This window comes from Haliaeetus albicilla, chromosome 27 (assembly GCF_947461875.1).
Source record: "Haliaeetus albicilla chromosome 27, bHalAlb1.1, whole genome shotgun sequence".
In the NCBI taxonomy this organism is placed as follows: domain Eukaryota; kingdom Metazoa; phylum Chordata; class Aves; order Accipitriformes; family Accipitridae; genus Haliaeetus; species Haliaeetus albicilla.
Window position 1 is genome coordinate 10,968,298 of NC_091509.1, and position 16,764 is coordinate 10,985,061.

At 52.6% G+C, this 16,764-nt stretch overlaps 1 protein-coding gene and 1 long non-coding RNA gene across 4 annotated transcripts in view; both read left to right on the forward strand.

Annotated features, from left to right (window-relative positions):
- The window catches only part of SH3PXD2B (SH3 and PX domains 2B), an 80,219-nt gene continuing 63,455 nt past the window's right edge, over positions 1-16,764 (forward strand). For both annotated transcript variants that reach the window (XM_069772758.1, XM_069772759.1), the window contains exons 1-2: positions 1-213; positions 13,224-13,304. In XM_069772758.1, coding sequence (XP_069628859.1) covers positions 142-213; positions 13,224-13,304 — 153 coding nt within the window. In that variant the 5' untranslated portion in view covers positions 1-141. The remainder of the gene's footprint in view (positions 214-13,223; positions 13,305-16,764) is intronic.
- LOC138682356 (uncharacterized) lies at positions 605-4,234 on the forward strand. Of its 2 annotated transcripts, XR_011322458.1 has the most exons (3): positions 616-1,569; positions 2,318-2,407; positions 3,758-4,234. It is a non-coding gene; the product is annotated as an uncharacterized lncRNA (long non-coding RNA). The 2 variants fall into 2 exon arrangements; XR_011322457.1 differs by having other exon boundaries at positions 605-2,407.

The following is a 16,764-nucleotide window of genomic DNA, read 5'->3' on the forward strand; positions in this document are numbered from 1 at the left end:
GGCTCGGCTCGGCTCGGCTCGGCGCGGCGCTGCAGGCTCCGGTCCCGGCTGCGTGCGCCAGTGCCTCCCCCCCCTCCCCAGCGCCGCCGCCGCTCCCCGCTTCGCCGCTGGCGCCGGGCTGCGAGGGGCAGAGGCAGAGGCATGCCCAGGCGGAGCATCGCGGAGGTGAAGGTGCTGGACGTGCAGAAGCGACGCGTCCCCAACAAGCACTATGTGAGTGGCTCGGCTCGGCTCGGGACGCCCCGCTTCGCTCCGCTCCGTCGCGCCGGGCCCTGGGCAAACAAAGGCCGGGCGCTGCCGGCCCACCCCCCCCTCCCCGGCGGCTCCGCTCCCCCCCCCGGCTGCCCCGGCGGCGGGCAGCGGCCGCGGAGACCCGGCCCTGGGGCGGGAGGAAGGAGGAGGAGGAGCGGGGCAGCGCTGCCGCTCTGCCGCTCCCACCCCCGGCGACTCCCGTGGGGGTCACCCGGTGCTCCATCCCGCCGGCGGGGGGGGATGCGCTGCCTCTTCCTCCCCCCCCCTCCCCCCCAGACCCCCGGTACCGGGGGAGGCGGGCAGGGACATCGCCGCGCTGGGGCGGGGGGGGGGGGGGGGGGGCAGCGCCGGTGGTGGCCCCCTGCGGGACCCGCCGGGAGGTGCCCGTGAATAGCTGCGGGCGGGATTTTGCTGGAGGGGCTCCCAGGGCAGCAGGCACCCGGGAGGAGGAGGAGGAGGAAGAGGAGGAGGAGGAGGCGTCTCCGGGGCACCCCCGAGAAGTGCCTCCGCTTTAGCGAGGGAGCAGCGTTTGGCAGAGGGGCTTGGAAACCTGTTGGCTGCAGTAGTCCGGGGGTCAAGGGACCACCCGGCTCCTTCTTTCTGTGCCTGGGCCAGTGCCGCCGTCCCTGGAGGTGTTCCCTCCTGTCCCCCGCACCCCTTCTGCGTGAGCTGCCCAGGGAGCGTGTTCCTGCATGCTCCAGGGCATCTTCCAAACTGTTGTGGGTTTGTCTGTTTTTTTGAAGGGGTTGGGTTTCTTCTTTTTTATTATTATTATTATTTAAACTTTGGTGTGCTTCCAGGCATCCGTGGAGACCTTGGGGGTGAATCCTGGCAACAATCTTAAAACAAAGACCAAAACGTTCTCCCCGCCCCATTCGCCTTAGATAAGGGTGACCCAGTGACATGCTGTTCATGGCACATTTGAGTTGTGAGGATGTGGTGTTCGCTCTGGCTGGAGCGTGTCGTGTCGGCAGAGCCAGGCTCCCTGAGCTCTCAGGAGATTCAGGGACTTCTCCAGGTCACCCTGGCTGGCTTGTGGCTGTGAGCAACAGTCAGAGGAAAGCAGAGGGCAGGCCAGCTCTAGCCAGGATGGAGGGGAGGGTAAAGGGGGTCTGTTACCCCCTCCTCACATCCAGGGATGTGATGTGGCTGCTGCTGCCCAACCCCTTATCACCCCTTCTTCCTCTCCTGCCCTGCTTGTGGCTTTATCAGTCCTGGCTGAGCCTGGCCCCAGCTCCAGATGTGCCCCCCTTCCTGCCGTGTCCATCCCAGACTTACTCATCGTAGCTGGGTTATGCATCCAATCTGGAGGAGCGTGTACGTGAGGAGGTTTGCTGAGCTGCACACACTTCTGTTTGTCTTGGCGGATCTGTTGCACCGCCGTCAGGTCCTGTAACGGGGCTGGGACGGGGTCGCCTGTGGCTGCTCCTCCGCTCTCCCTTCAGGCATTCTTGTTCCCTTGCTGGGGCTCGGGGCTCCGCACACCCCACAGGACCTGTGTCCCCGTGGCTGGGATGTGCACCCGAAGTGCTGGACGCCATCTGTTTTGGGCACTGTCCCTGCTCAACCCTCCACCCACAGGGATGAGGTGGGTGGAGTTGGGCATAGCACAAATAATCCCTGTGAGGCTAGAAAACGGGGACAGAGGTATTTTCTGAAAAGAGGAGATGTATGGTGGGGTAGCTGGGTGGGGGCACTGGAACAGAAGCTCCCAGGGCGGTGGGAGAAGGTGGCTGCACGCAGGTCATGACAGTCAGCTGTGCAGCTCAGCCGCCCGCTCCCTCCTCAACTGGTGGCTCGAGTCCTTTGCCTCTAACCTTTCCCTGTACTTGTCTTGGACCGAAACCTGGCAGCGCAAGCCAGTGCGGCTCGCGGTGGGGCTGAGCCCAGGGAGGGGCAGGCAACTTGCAGGCAGCAGCCTCCCCGGAGCAGCGCTGGAGTGAATGGGAGTGCTCACCTTATTTGAGGGAATCGATAGGAACTAGGCAGATTCTCAAAGCCAGTTAATTATATGGAATCAAAACCTTTTTTTCTTTTTTTTTTTTCCCTTCCTTCTCCTGCAAAGAGAGGGAGAGGAGGGGCAGCAAATCACGGCTGACTCATCTTACTTTAGACTATCTACTGGCACGCTGCAAATCCGAGTCAACCACAAAGTGTATGTGTTAAACCTTTGCTCTCTGGCTTCTTGTTGCTGAGCATAAATGTGCTCTTCTCCATCTCCTGAGGCAGCCACTCGCTGTCCCCGGGGAGGCTGGAGGAGCACGCCGGCTTTTCTTCCCGTTGCCTCTGCACTGGCCTGACCGGCGAGTGACCCGTACTGCTCGGGCTCGGCCTCCCCTCTGCATCGGCGAGAGGCTTTTCTTCGCCGGACAAAGGTGCAGTTGTGTTGGCTGCAGTGAGGCCACAGCAGAAAGTTGTGAATTCCAGTTTCCCAGAAAAGTGAGATCAAACCACTGTTTCAAAGTCCTTATTGATGCCTGTGATGGGGAGGGGCTGTAGGAAAGGCCAGCTCTATTCAGGCCAGCATGGTTTGCTCATCACCCTGGTAATCAATACAAAAAGAGTTGTGTTGCCCAAGACAAAAACTTGTGCTCTTTTGGATCTCTGATATGAAGCAGGAGACACAATATTCCCCCAAACTGTGGGGCTTGGGCTGGGCAAGGACCCAGCAAGGTGCCGGGAAGGGTTTGGGTAGCCAGTTGCCAGGTCGAATGTGTGCTGAGCTGAGTGTTGGGATTTAACTGGGGACCCAAACGCGGCCTCATGCCCTCGAATGTGTGCCTGTGAATGGCCCTGCCTCAAATCCCGGTGCAAGGGAGCATCAGTCCGGTGTGCTGCTGTCTCCTTGATTCTCACAGTATGACTGGTGGCTGCACTCCCCTGGAAGGATACGCCAGGACAACAGTGTGCTTGTCCGATCTCCTGGCTGTCTTCCTTACCCTGGTGACAGCCTGGTGCCTGACCTGAGGGTGGGAGGAGCTGGATGGGTTATTCAAAGGAAGCTCAGGCGTGTTCAGGGGCATTTGGGGGACAGGAGAAATGGCAATGGCCTCTTGACTGCTCTCCTCCTCAGTGAGACATTAAACCCTTTGGTGGGTACTGCAGTGAGCTCCACTACAGGGGTTAGGCTAAATTGCAATTAGCAGGGCTGTTCTCCCTTTGCGTGCTTTTCTCCTTACAGTCAGCCTTGTGCTTCTGGAAGGCTCTTGCTGCCGTGGTGTTGGCATGGTGCAAGGCCAACATATCTGCTCCCGTTCTTGTCAAACCAACTCCACTCACACACGTGGAAGGGCCAAGAGGGGAAGGATAACTGAGCTGCTTGCCCTGAGCGATAGGAGCCTTGAATTTGCTCTGCCGGCTGTGAAACCATATCATGCTGTGTTGCGGTGGCACCTCTCCTGGGCTGCTAACCCCAGCTGCTTCAACTGCACTTGTGCTGCTTGTGTCTTCAAGTTTTTTCATGGGCAGTACCTGGAAGGGGCAGTGAGAAATGATCTTTTTGCAGGTGTTTGTTGCAGGATGCACTGCTCTGATCCTGTCGAGAGAGAACAACCCAGCTCGGGATCTCAGCAGCCTCTTGTCCAAGTGAAGAAGGGGACTCCCATCCTTCAGGCAGTGGCTGAAGGGTCACCCTGCAGTGACATTTCCCATACGATCCTACGTTAAGTGATTACAGCTCATGCCCGTCAGGGATGCTGCCGGCGAGGGCTTCAGGGCCATACTGCAAATCTGAAAAGGCAAAGTCCAAGAGCAAAGTTTAAAAATAATCATTCTGGGCGACAGAGTAGCAGACTGTCATTTCTATGGTCTGGCCAAGTCTCAAGTTCTGATAAATGAATGTTTATTCAGAAAAGACCCAAAACAAAGCCATAGTTGAAACAGACTAAATTTTCCTTTAAAGGATTTCACACGGGATCTTTTTATAGTTTTGTGTTTGTTATTCTCTAGTAGAAGCCCTAAAATAAAGCTTTTCCCTACTAAATCCAGATTTTGATTGTTTTTTTGCCCCTAGGCAAGCTTCAGGACCTTTCATTTTAATACAGCTGCAATTTGTGTGTGTTGTTCTATGTGTTAATAACGATGCCATTGAATCGCGCCTTCATTTCTACAACCTGTCCACCAAGAACATTTCCATAGTTCATATAGTTTTAAATGGTTGCTCTAGAGCACAAAGCAAAATTGTATATATATGTCCGACAGGAAAGAGAGAGCAGTGTGCTCTTTGGTTGTGTTAGTTTATTGGGAAACTTGGACTATGCTCTTGCAGGACTTCCTTTCCCAGCCTCCATGCACACATGTATCACTTTGAAAAAGGGAAATTTAAACAAAGTGTGCAGCATATATTTATTCTGCAAGCTCAGTTAACAAGATTGCAAACTTTAAACAAGGTGAATACCCATGCATATTGAACCACCTCATTTGTGGCAGCTGCATTGCAAAAGTAATTAACAGTGCATGTTGGAATCTGGTGCCTAGTTGATAGCATCTCTAGATATTTTAAAACAAGTTTGATGAAAACCACATTCAAAAAGTAAGTGTGTTACATTTTTGATGTGGAATTTCTGATGTGATGGTAGGTGTCTTTTCTGCTCCTGTTCCTTGTAGTGGTGAGGCCGCTCGTGGTTTCCTTTGTTGTCTGACCCAATCCCATTGCTTATCTGGAATTCATTACGGAGCATTCGGAGAAGAGTGCTCGAATGGCAAGAGGATGAGAGCTGCTGATCTGCAGATTCAGTGGTTCTTCAGTGCCCTATACGTATAGAGGAGAAGATGTCTTCTGAAGAACGTGTCCCCCGTGGACCTGTGTGTGATGGTCCCCTGGTCCTGACTTGCCCAGCTGGAGCAGAGCTCTGTGGGGGCCTGGCACAGTATCACCTCGTACAGCTGCGTTATTTCTGCCGTTGTGAATCATACCGGTTGCTTGGCTTAAAAAGGGCATTAGGGGATGACTCCCCCTGTGCTATGCTCTCTGGGGAGGGTGACCATGCTCTTGGTATGGTGGGAATGTCCTGTGGGGAACTGAAGGAGCTGGGTGCGTTTAGACTGAGGGAGCAGGAGGTTAAAATGAATAGTGTGAAATCTATGCAGGGGCCTTAACTAAACTAGGAATGAAAGAGAGCAAAAGCAAACCCAGAATGTATGAAGCAAGGCTGAACCCAGGAAGCTGGAGTCTCTGCCGCAGCGAGGAATTTCTGAGTATCGGTGGCCTCAAGAGGTTTGAGGGCTTTCTCAGCATCCTTAGTGATGTTTTGCTGCTGTATCCTGTGGTTCTGCTGTATCTCATCCCGTTTCCTCTCAGCTGGCTGACGCTCTCCTGCTCAAGGAGGGCCACAGGCAGGGCATTTGGGGCCTGTAGCTGGTCAAAATTTGGACCCATCCTTGTGCCTGGCCCTGCTCTGCTGCACAGCATTACGGAGCTGACGGATCCTTCCTTCCCCCTCGCCTCTCGAGAGAGTTGGAGCTTAAGGGAGCGCTGTTGGCTTTGTGGATGAAAACCGACACTCAAACGCAAACTCTCCTTTGTTTTTCTTCCCCAGTCACGTTACTTAAGGCTGTTGAAAACCTCGAATGTCGCAGTTCAGTGGAAGGGCCAAATCCTGCCTGGCACACGGCCACTGAGGTGGATGCAGCTCTGTGTGGTAGGCTGGTGCTCAGACTCCATTCCAGCAGTGAACTTCAGCACCCAGGCCATCCACCGCCGCTGCCTGCTCGGAGGTCTGGTGACCTTGATCCCTCTCAGCTTTGTTTTGGAGGGCATCTCTATCTTCCGGCTGTTTCACGTAGCAGTGGGAAATAGGAAACAAATGAATCCATATGTTTGATCTTCAGTGTGACTCAGAGCAAACAAGCGGGTGTGCGTGTTGTACGACTGAGGGGTCTGCACCACGGCTGAGTGGGGCTCCATGGGTTGTCCTTGGGCTTCCCGTGCTTCGCGTAACCCCACGCGCGTGCACTTTTCATCTCGGCAGCTTTGGCTGAGTGCTCAGGCAGCGCTGTGCCCTGGCGAGCTGTACAACAGCGGACTGGGAAGAGCTGTCACTCGCTGGGATTTTAGGGAGGGTACAGTCGAAGGGATGAATTGGAGCGAGGGGAGGTGGCTGCTTTGTAGTCCTGGGTGCGTGGGCAGTTTAGTTTGGGTTATTTGCTGTGTCTGTCCTTTGCTGCCTGCAACCCCATTACCCAGCTCCTCCCTGCAGCAATGACTTGTTGCTTCTGCCTTTCTCTTCTGCTAGACCAGAGGGACCGCAGCAGCATCCCTGACGCCCTGCGGTTACCACTGGGATCGCTTCTCCGTGACTTTCCCAGTGTCGTCTGAACTGGCACAACCCCTGTCCACAGAGCAGGAGCAAAGGGGTGGCAAGGTGTCCAGGGACGGAGCAGGGGGCTGGCTGTCCCTCTCCTACTCCAAGCTTTGGTGTCCCACGGCGCAAGAGCCCCGCACTCCCCTCCCCAGCCCTGCACGCCTGTGGTGGTGAAGGCTGGTGGAGAGGGGCCAAGCACAGCAGCTCGCCGCCAAGAACTTTCTTTGTTTCCAGCCACCTCCCTCCTTTTTTTTCTTTTCCTCTTACAATTTCCCACTCCCTTCTCTATATTACACCCCACTTTGGCTTGGCTTGATCCCTCAGCTGCTTCGGTTTCTCTGCCCCTTTGAATTTCTCGGCGCTCCTTTCTCGCGGCAGCAGCCGAAGCCAGGGTACAAGGCTCTCACATTGCTTCCCCATGTTTTGGGGTGTGGGGAAGTGCGTGTGGAATAGAGAGACTGATGCTTTTTCCCCTCTACTGGCGAAAGATGCTTTAAATATGTGGAGTTTTCCACAGAGAGGTTTATTGTGCGTAGTCTCCCTGGACCCGAGACCACACAGGCTCAAACCCATTGGAAACAGCTCTGCAGACAGCTCTGCCTCTGCTGGAGGCTGTTATGTCTGGCTTTGCTGTAGGAGCTCTGCTGAGTGGCTGGGGACCTACGCTGATGCCCATCGGTGGCGGATGGGCAGAGCTGCGTGTCCCTGCAGCCCCGTGGAGGTGTCTTTCCAAGCGACCGTGGCATTGCTTTCCACCCTGCCGTTGTTCACCTGCCTCTGGCGTGGAAATGGGAGCGTCTCGGTGTGTGGGAGCTCTGGGCACGGGGATGCTCCGGACCGAGGAAGCGCCGGGATCGCTGCAGAGTGACCCGGGGAGGGCTGTGCTGTGCCTGGGAGGGCTGCTGGTGGGTTGTGGGCTTGCAGGGCAGTGTCAGCGTGGGTGTGCTGCTCCTGGGCTCAAGCTGGGGGAGCTGGATAGTGCTGAGCTCGGGGTGGATTTGCTGCCTCGTTCAGCCGTGTGTGCTGGGTGCCAGGCAGAGAGCTCCCAGGCCAGCCAGGAGCTGCCCTCTCCCCAAAGCCTTACTTGTGGGCTTTATGTGTGCCCTCCACCCCCCCACCAGGATGCCTTGCGAGTCTCCTTGGAAAACTTGGGAAAATTCCTCCTGTGGGAGGAAAGAGGCCAAAAGTGTAGCTCTAGGTTTTCCTGCACCTTCAGTCTGCCTTCTTCCTACTCAAACTTAAGCAGTCCAGGCTGCTTCCCGGGTTGTGTTTTGTGCATGTCCGGAGTGTGTTTATGCAAGGAGTCCAGAAGCGATTCTTCTAGGAGGTCACATAGCCTCATGTTTCAAGAACGGGAAACTGTTTCTGGTTTGGGTTGTTTTTTTTTTTTTTTTTTAGTATCTGTTCTTAATTCCATTGCCTCAAGTCAGCTGCTTGAATCATCTCCTCTCTCTAGCCATGTTTTTGCATGGGACAATGTGCCTCTTGGGGAAGGTACAAGACTGAGGGCTTTTGAAGGACTCCAGAGTCCTCGGTCCCTTCGAGCGGTGGAAGTCACCAGGAGCCATTGCTATCTGCAGCACTGAGGCTCTTTATCAGTCCCTGGAAAAATACTTCTGAGGTCTGACAGCTCCCAGGGCTTATGCTTGCTACTTTGTTTCTTCAAGAGGAAAAAAAAATAAAAAAAAAAAATTAAATCTCTGGCTGCCCTTTCAGATAGAGATAATTTGCACTGGCTTCTCATCCCCTCTGTTCTCGTGTTCTAGTCCGTGCAACTTCGACCGCTCTGGATGTGTGTCTGAGCTGGCTCCTTCAGCCTCCCTGCTCTTCTGGTGATGCCCGACGCTGGAGCTCGCTCCCCGCCTGGGTTGCTATCCTGCCCAGGAGGAATGTCCCCGATCTCCCTCTGGCATTTGCCCGCTGCGAGTTGCCAGCGTGTTTCCCCCAGGGCTGCAGAGCCCTCGCTGCCACGTGAGCTGACTGGCAGCTCTCGTTGACAGCTCTGTTACGGTTGGCCAGGTGCCATTTGCGTTTCTTTTAGCAACCTGTCATTTTTTGACAGTTTCCTTACGAGGGTTTTAGGTCCCACTTTCCACTGGCCCATTCTCCCTCCGAGCTGCCTCTCCAGAGATGCGGTGGCAGGCACGGGGTCATGCCGGAGGGACACCACGGGGACCGAGCTCGTGATGCCGGGCCAGGCAGGCTGCAAGATCCCCTGTGCCTTTTTCCATCTGTATATTTCCATTTGGGGCACTCGGTTTCTAATGCAACCAAGGAGAATCTTGGGCAGCGGTGGTCCTGATAGTAAACTTCTCAACTGGTAATTTTTAAGTAGTTGGTATGTGACCAATTACTTGTAATGTAGGGAGTTTCAGGAGCCCAGGGAGTTTTGGAGCCCAGTCCTCATGGTGTCTGTCGGAGTTCAGCCTTTTGTGTCTGCAGGTTTCCATTTTCTGTGAAGGATCTGATCCATTTCTGCCCTCTGAGGGACGGGAGTGTGGAGAGTGTTTGGCATTAATGTGAAGTGCTCCTCTCCTCCGGCATTAAACAAGATCTACCTGCACCTCCAAAACTGTCCCTGTGGCCTCTGTACCTCCCCAGGAGTGGAGGGCAGGTCTTGTCTTCTTGCTTTGGTCTTTGCTGAGGCTCTGACAAGGTTGTCCAGCCAGGAACTCCTCCTGCTCCATAACATGGGCTTGCTGCAGCATGGGACCGCGGTTTCATGGCACGAGGGCAGGGGAGCTGGCAGCTGGGAGAGGAGTGATGGGGGGCTGAGGATGCGTGCGTGGGGCTCTTTTAATCCTGAAAGCAGGGGTTTGAGGGTATTCGAGTGACCCTGAAAGCTCCGTACCTCTCCTCTCGCCTTGCTCTTGTAGGACAAATGCCATGAGCGTGTCTCAAGGATTTCAGAAGCGTGAGCATGAATTTCAGCTGTGCTCCCCTGCTCCCCTGACCTGTGGCTGAAATGAAGCTAAGGAGGGTTCAGCCCCAGTGTTTTCTGCCTCTTCCAAAGCCCAGCTTGGCCCATTGCCTTCAGGCATCGGACCTAGCCGCGGCGTTTGACGTGACACACGGTGCAGCAACGTAGGCTGGAGCGAGGCAAGCGATGGAGGCTCTTGGGGTTGGGAGTGGGGCAGGGTGAGGTGTCCTTTCTGGAGGGAGGGAGGGAGGGGAGCCGCCGATTCCTGGGTTTCACCGAGTCAGCTAGTTCCCCCCCATGGTGCGGACCCCGCCACTGGCCCGGGAAGGGCTGTAAATATTTCGATAGCTCTGCCTGTTGGTTTTGGCCAGGGGCCCAGCCCGCGTGATGGGGTTGCAAAGCCCCCCTCCTGCATCTGGCTGCCCGCCGCCTCCCTGCCATCTGCTCAGCTCTCCCCACCCCTTGAGGAAACGGTGGAGCGGGATCGGAGCGGCAGCGTCCCCTCCATCCCCAGCAGTGCGCCCCGTGGGTACACGTCCCCGTGGGTACACGTCCCCGAGGCAGCGCCAGCTGCAGCCCCGGGAGATCTCCTCGCTCTTTCCACGGAAAAGACCTGCTGGTGGTTTCTCTGTGTTGTTTCTTTGAAGGACCGTAGAAATCAGAGCTGGAGAAGACCCATGAAATAACTGTTTCCACATGCCCTCACCCACACAGCCGGGCTGGGGAAAAGCCTGTCCTCGGAGCAGCCTCTGCAGGACCGAGGGTTGTTGGAGCGGGTGATGGGATGGCTCCTACCAGGACAAAATTGGGTTTGTTTGGGCTGCTACTTCATGGTGGCTGCTCCTGGCAGGACATGGTGCAGTGCCAGGCCAGGAGGGGAAACTTCAGACCAAGTGCAATGTTTTCAAAACTGTCTTAATCATTGAAAGTGTCTTCCAAAAGCACCTGAGAAAGGGATGTGTGGGTGGCTGTAGGAGCTTGGTGCCTCATCATCTCCAGTCCCTGTGAAAACCATCTCTGGGTGGCTGACTGCACTGTTCATACCTCTCAAAATCTGCACTTTTGTTGTTAGTTGAGGAGAGCACCCGAGTTATGTTTTCTGGTGTCTTTTTTATCCCTAGGACAGCATGGACTGGATTAGTTATTGGCAGAGACCAAGATCTGTGATGGTTTTGGCCAACAGAATACCTCAGTGGGATGGGGCTGTCGGAGTGAAGGACAAGGAATATTCACAAGGAGAGAGGAAGCCAGCTTTACTGAGACAGTGTTTTTATAGATGCTGAGGAGCCCCCATTCCTGTGGGCTTCCCCATCTTTTCTGCTTTCCACAATTAGGTGAGGAGATACCCCCGGAGACCTTTCTGCTGTTCAAATGGGATGTGCAAGAAACAGTTTTCCAGACTCCTGGGAGATCTGCATTTCAGCAAAATGGGAGTGAGCTCATCGGTTGGGAGAAATGCTCCTTCCCTCAATTGCAAAGGGTATAATAAAGCATGGTGTGCCCTCAAATCTCATGGCTTTATTACCCTTAGGAGCTCTGAATTCATTTTTGCTTGAGCAAATCCACATCCTGATTAAAATCCCAGTCTAATAAGCTGTTGACTCCAAATAAAGGCAGGATAGGAATAAACAATGAAGAAAAGTTGGCTTTTCCTCCTGCCCCAGTGGAAGGCTTTCTCCAGGCAGGCAGCCAGCAGTGATATAACCCCGTAAAGTGTTGTAGACTGGTAAGAAAGCTAGGATATCAGCTGAGCTTCCAACCAAAATGAGCTCATGCTGGCCTGCCAGCAAGTCCTGGGGTGAGGGTAAAGGCAGCTTGGATGCTTACTTAGCGTCAAGTTAACGCTTAGTTTGCTGATGGTATGGTGGCAACTGTAGAGATGCTGTCAGATACTTCAGAGGTCACATTATGCAACTTTACCAGTTTTCATTGCAAACTGTGGTCAGCCAAACTGTGCCTGACCTGCTGAAGTCTAGAAGCATGTTCTTGAGTGGGTATTGTGCCTAACCTAATGCAGAGCACTTGTCAAGCCACATTTGTTGATATGTAAGCACAGTGTCTGGGCCTCCCTTGTAGCAAATCACGGTCCATCCAGGTGTCCACAGCTGTTTCCTTGTGTTAATATGCAGAAAGTGCAGGTCCTTCAGCTCAAAAAAAGAATTTGTGAACGAAAGGAGAGGGTTGTGGTTACCTGAATAAGGCCTGTGCGGCAATGCTGAGCAATTCGGATTTTGTCTGGGAGAGGGTGGTGTTGCCTGTGACACCTGGCCAGCTCACTGCAAGTCAGCAAACCAGTCGCAGCTGTGTTTGGGCTGATCATCTAGTTTAAGAAAAGTGGTCATTGAACTGCTGTGTTGAAAGTACTGAAGTTCTTCATTTTAGCAGTAAGAATTTGCTTCATCTCGCTGCCTCTTTTTCTGTCTTTATTTGGAAGTGATTCTGCTGTGAAGAGTTTGTGGTTCCTCAGGAGTCTCCTCACCTTGGTAGGTCATGCTGCATCAGCTGTCTGAGCAGCAGAGTGAGATTTCAATTAGATTTTTAGTACAGCATTCAGGTTTGATGAGCTCAAATAATGTAGTGTTATGTTATCCATTTGAGTCTCCTGGTGTTTGAGTTTCAATATTGGGCTGGGATGTTGGTCACATTCCAGCATCTGGAAAAAAGTGCGTCTCTGTGGGAAACCTTGTGGAACTCTTGAGAGATTCTGTTTTAAATACCAAAACATCAGCATCCTAAGAGCCTTCATGCTTCATTATGTTAAATGGAGTTCTAGCAGGTCCGTTCACATGAGCTTCTGAAAGTTTTGTTCCTGCTTCAGTGAAATGATACTGGAATTTGTGGTGGAAATAAGCAGGACATGAGAGTTAGAAGAAAAAATGAATATGCCCTCATTCTGCTTAGTCAATCTGTTATCAATTAGTGAAGGCTGATGTTTGCATCACTTGAGTGTTACGCTGGCATCTCATCAAGGGTTATCTGGTTTCTGTGAGCAACAAGCGAGGACATTAGATAAGTAATTGCCCAATTCTGTTATTTGCTTGTTGTTTTTCATAGAAGAATAAAAAAAGGGGTGGGTTTTTGTTTTGCCTTTTTTTTTTTTTTTTTGCATTCATCACCAGTAAAAGCTTGGTCATATGGTCTGTGAATAACCTGCAATTACTAGGACTGATTGTGTAGCATTTTAAGGAACAGGAGGGTAATTTGCACCCCAGCAAGTTTAAGTAAACAGAACCTCAGAGCTGCTTGTGGAAGAACAGATGGAGTTTTGAACCTTGTGGGTTTGAGCTCTTGGAAGCCCCAGCCCTGGGACCCAGGCTGGCGGTGGTGCACGGTGCGGCACACTGCGGGTTGCAGTTTTGGGATCTTGACATCAAACTTGATGCTGCAGCCATAGATGGGGTAGCCAAGGCACAGTTATTAACTCATAATACTGTGTCTGTGTTTGGAGAGAGTCTTTTTACACAGAATTGCCCTTTCACATTCGATGTATGCTCCTATTTAGGGATAGGGAGCTGTCTTAGTTCACAACTATCAGTAAGCATTTAGTGCACAGTTAAGTTGCAGCAGTGGAGCTTAATAATTTAATCTTACATATTTTCTAGTATTGCTGAAATGACTTTAAGTGGTCCCATGAACTTCCCTGATTGATGCTCAGCTGTGGGGGCTGCATTGGCAGCTTTAGCAGCATTTGGGTTGTGGTGCAGGTTGTTAGGTCATTCATTTCTGATTTCTTCCTCTGTTCCCTACAGGTGTACATTATCAAAGTCACCTGGTCCAATGGGTCCACAGAAGTCATATACCGACGGTACAGCAAGTTCTTTGACCTGCAGGTAAGCATTTTGCCAGTTTTGGGGGTTTTGACTTCAGAGGGTCGAAAGTTGTGGTCAGTTGAGAAGTGTGGTTTCTGCCTTACGCTAAGCATGCCTTTTGTAATCTACCAGCAAATGTTTTGATTTGAGGAAGCTTAAACACAATTTTGGACACCCTTGAGGAAGCAAGAACAAACAACCTCAAAAGCTGGACTCTTCACTCCAGTGCCTCTTGCATATCGGTGGGAACACCCTGGGTCTTTTGCTTGTCCCAGTGTTAAAGTTCTGCTGTCACTCCCTAGACTAAATGCACGCAGGGCTGCATAGGTGTGTTTGAATTCCTGCAACAGAAATCTGTGCAAGTGGTGGGGGTTTTGTTCGGGTTTTTTGTTTGCTTTGGAGGGGGAATATTGTTAAAGTTGGACCCAAATTCCATTCCTGCGAAGCTAATACCATGCCTTTCCCAGCTGCTATCACGGCAAAACAGGGTTGCTGCTGAAAAGTGCTGATTCCCTGGGTCCATGTCTTGCTGGCTGGCGTTTCGGGGAGCAGGCGCTGGGGATATGCCCGCTGCCCGGTGCAGAGCAGCACCAGCCTGGAGGGCAGCTGACAGCAGCTGCTTTAGCAATTGCCTTCCTGGTGCAGGGGGGGAGCCGGGAAGAAAATGGAGCCAGGAGGGAGGAAAGAGGCTGGAAATGCAATTGGGACAGGCCGAGTTGCAGAAAACCGAAGCCGGTGTTCTGGGCAAGCAGGCAAAGGGTGTTTTCCACCCCCTCCTTGGTGGAGATCAGCCAAGGGGTCTGGCTGAGCTTTATGAGCCAAAACACAAACTGAGCTGCTGGAACAGGCTCTGTGCAGATGAGAAAGGAAAATGCATGAAGTGATCTGTGGACCAGCAGGAGCTGCCAGAAAAATCACTGGCATGTCCCTCCTGGCCTGCGCGCAGGACTCGGAGAGGAGCTGGGCACCCTCTGCCTCCAGCGACCTGCTCACGTGAAGTTGATCCTGGCTATATGCTTTATTTGAAAGGGTGCTGTGGTTGCCCGGGAATGAGGATGCCTTTCCTGAAATCGCTGCATCCAGACACAAATCCGCTGCTAAAATTACAGCGCATCTGGGCCTGCCCAGCGAAGCAAGCCCATGGGAATCCAGATGGCTTTCCCAGGTTCAGCTGGTCAGCTGGCTTCAGGTCAGCCTGTGAAGCCTGGGATTGTGCGAGACGGCTTCTTACATCGATGCTGCCCCGTCCCCTGCCCAACAAGGGACCTTCTGCAGAACGGTGGATGTGGCCATGAGGGTGACCACGTTGAGTAAGCCCTGGCCGGCCAGCGAGAGCCTGGTTTTGGCAAGACCCTGGGTGTCCCTACCCTGCCCGTGCTGCCGTCCTGCGGCATCATGCTGGGCAAGGGAAGGTAGGGTGGCACGGGCAGCTGCTGGTGCAGGCAGGGGTTAAGCTGTGTGCAGCTGCTTGTGTAACCAAGGAAATATTAAAGTAAATAAACAGGGAACAGCTGTTGGGCAGCAGCCAGGGCTGGAAGGAAATGGAGCTCAGCGCTTCCTTCTCCATAGCATCTCGTCTTCACTGGTACTCCAAGGTGGCAGCCAAGCTCACGCCGGCGTTTGCTGCAAGGGGGGCACAGTCTTTTGGGGTTTACCGGTGATAAACCGGTGCCTCCAGCTGTGCTGTTTCCCTGGGCTGCCTTGCTCCTCGAGAGGAAGGACATGGAGGGAAATAGTGGTCATCCTTCCTCTCTTTCTCCCCTTTCATCTTGGCTGGAGCTATGCATGCTCCTAGGTAGAAAGCATCATCACTGGAGGCTGTCTGGAGCCAGAGACTCAAACTGGCTCTGCAAAACACGCTGGGGCACCTTTAGAGGCAGAGGTGTTTTTTATATATAGCATGGTGCAGGTGGGAAAGTCTAAAGCAAACATCTCTCCCCTTCCCTGCTCCCTGCAGCTTTTTCTTTAAAAAAAAAAAAAAAAAAAAAAAAGAAAAAAGTAACCACTCCTTTTTGGCTCTGTTGAAAGAATGAATGAAATTGTGGTTTTTCCCTTCCTTCCCCCTTATCGCACATGCTTCCTGGTGTCCTTATTTTAAACTTGTGGTGCAGTACAGTGGAAATTGGATTGAAAGGCGAGGAGTGAAACAGATCCTCTTAGCACAGTGGAAAAAAATGCTCTAGGTAGGCTTGGTAGCACTAACTGTTGCCGTTGCTGGAGGCCTTTATTATATGACTGTTGGATGATTCTATGCCAATTTTAGCTCTTTAGGCAGAAATTTTCCGTGCTGGAAATTATTCATGCCTCTGGTTATTTAAAAAAAAAAAAAAAAAAAAACAACCCCCAAAAACCAGCACCAAAAAACCCCACACAATAATTGATTGGCCACAATGGTTCGGCTGCTTCTGAAAACAAAGTAAGAAGGAAAAATATTTTCCCGGGTTCAGTTCTGGTGATCTTTTTGACGTGTTGGAGCAAGAATTGGAAACTTGAGTCGCAGGTGATCCCTGTGTCAAGAATCTGTCTTTCATCTTATCCATTGAAAATCCATCCAAATTTATTCATACTTAGGACCTTGAGCAACCACAGTACATGCATGTTTGGGTAGAGATATTTGTTAATTTAATATCTATGTTCCCAGTGTTTCAGGCTGCACTTTCCACACTCCTGCCAGAAGCCAAGCAGGGTTTTGTTTTTTCAATAGCAGCTCTGGCCATATTCGGGTGAAGGTTGGTGCACCCGCTTTTGCTGTCAGTGACCCTCCTGTTAAGCCCAGGCAGGAGGACAAGGAAGACATTTGATCCAAGTAGGAGAGAGAACTTCTTGGGCAGGAGCGAGAGCTGGTAGGGGCTGACCCCCAGGCTGATGTGATGCTGCAGTTCAGAGCAGCCCAGGCACAGTCACGGGAGTGGTTGGGGATTTTCTCCTGATGTTCCCTGAGGGGCCACAGCGGAATCGCTTGTCACCTTCCATTGTGGCCAAACAATTATTTTGGGAGTAGAGCCAAGTAAAACACATGCGCATTTACTACTGGCAGCCTCACCGGCTAGCCTGCTCCCACTGCAACCGGAGGGCAAAGTGTCTGTCCCTCCCCAGCCAGGCAGGAATGACACTCAGAACACAAACTGCCAACTCAGCTGAAACAGGGGTGAAGCCTGGAGTTCTCCCAGAGCTGGTCTCTGCCTCCGTCTGGATGCAGAGACGTCAAACCAGCCACGTTCCCATACTGGAATGGGGAATGTCAAAAGCCACCTCGCTGGTTGCAGTAATGCTGCAGGCTGTGCTGTTGTCAGCTGGGAGCGTTCAAGGTTTTGTCTGAATACTGTGAACTTCCACAGCTCTTCCCTTCGGCTGTCACGGATACCCGAGGCTGGCCCTCTTCTGCAGAAGGCTGTAGCAGCCTTTCCAAACACCACCCTGCTTTTCTCTTCCAAGGGTGGCAAGACCTCCTCTCTCTGCCCAATTACCTTTTTTCATTCTT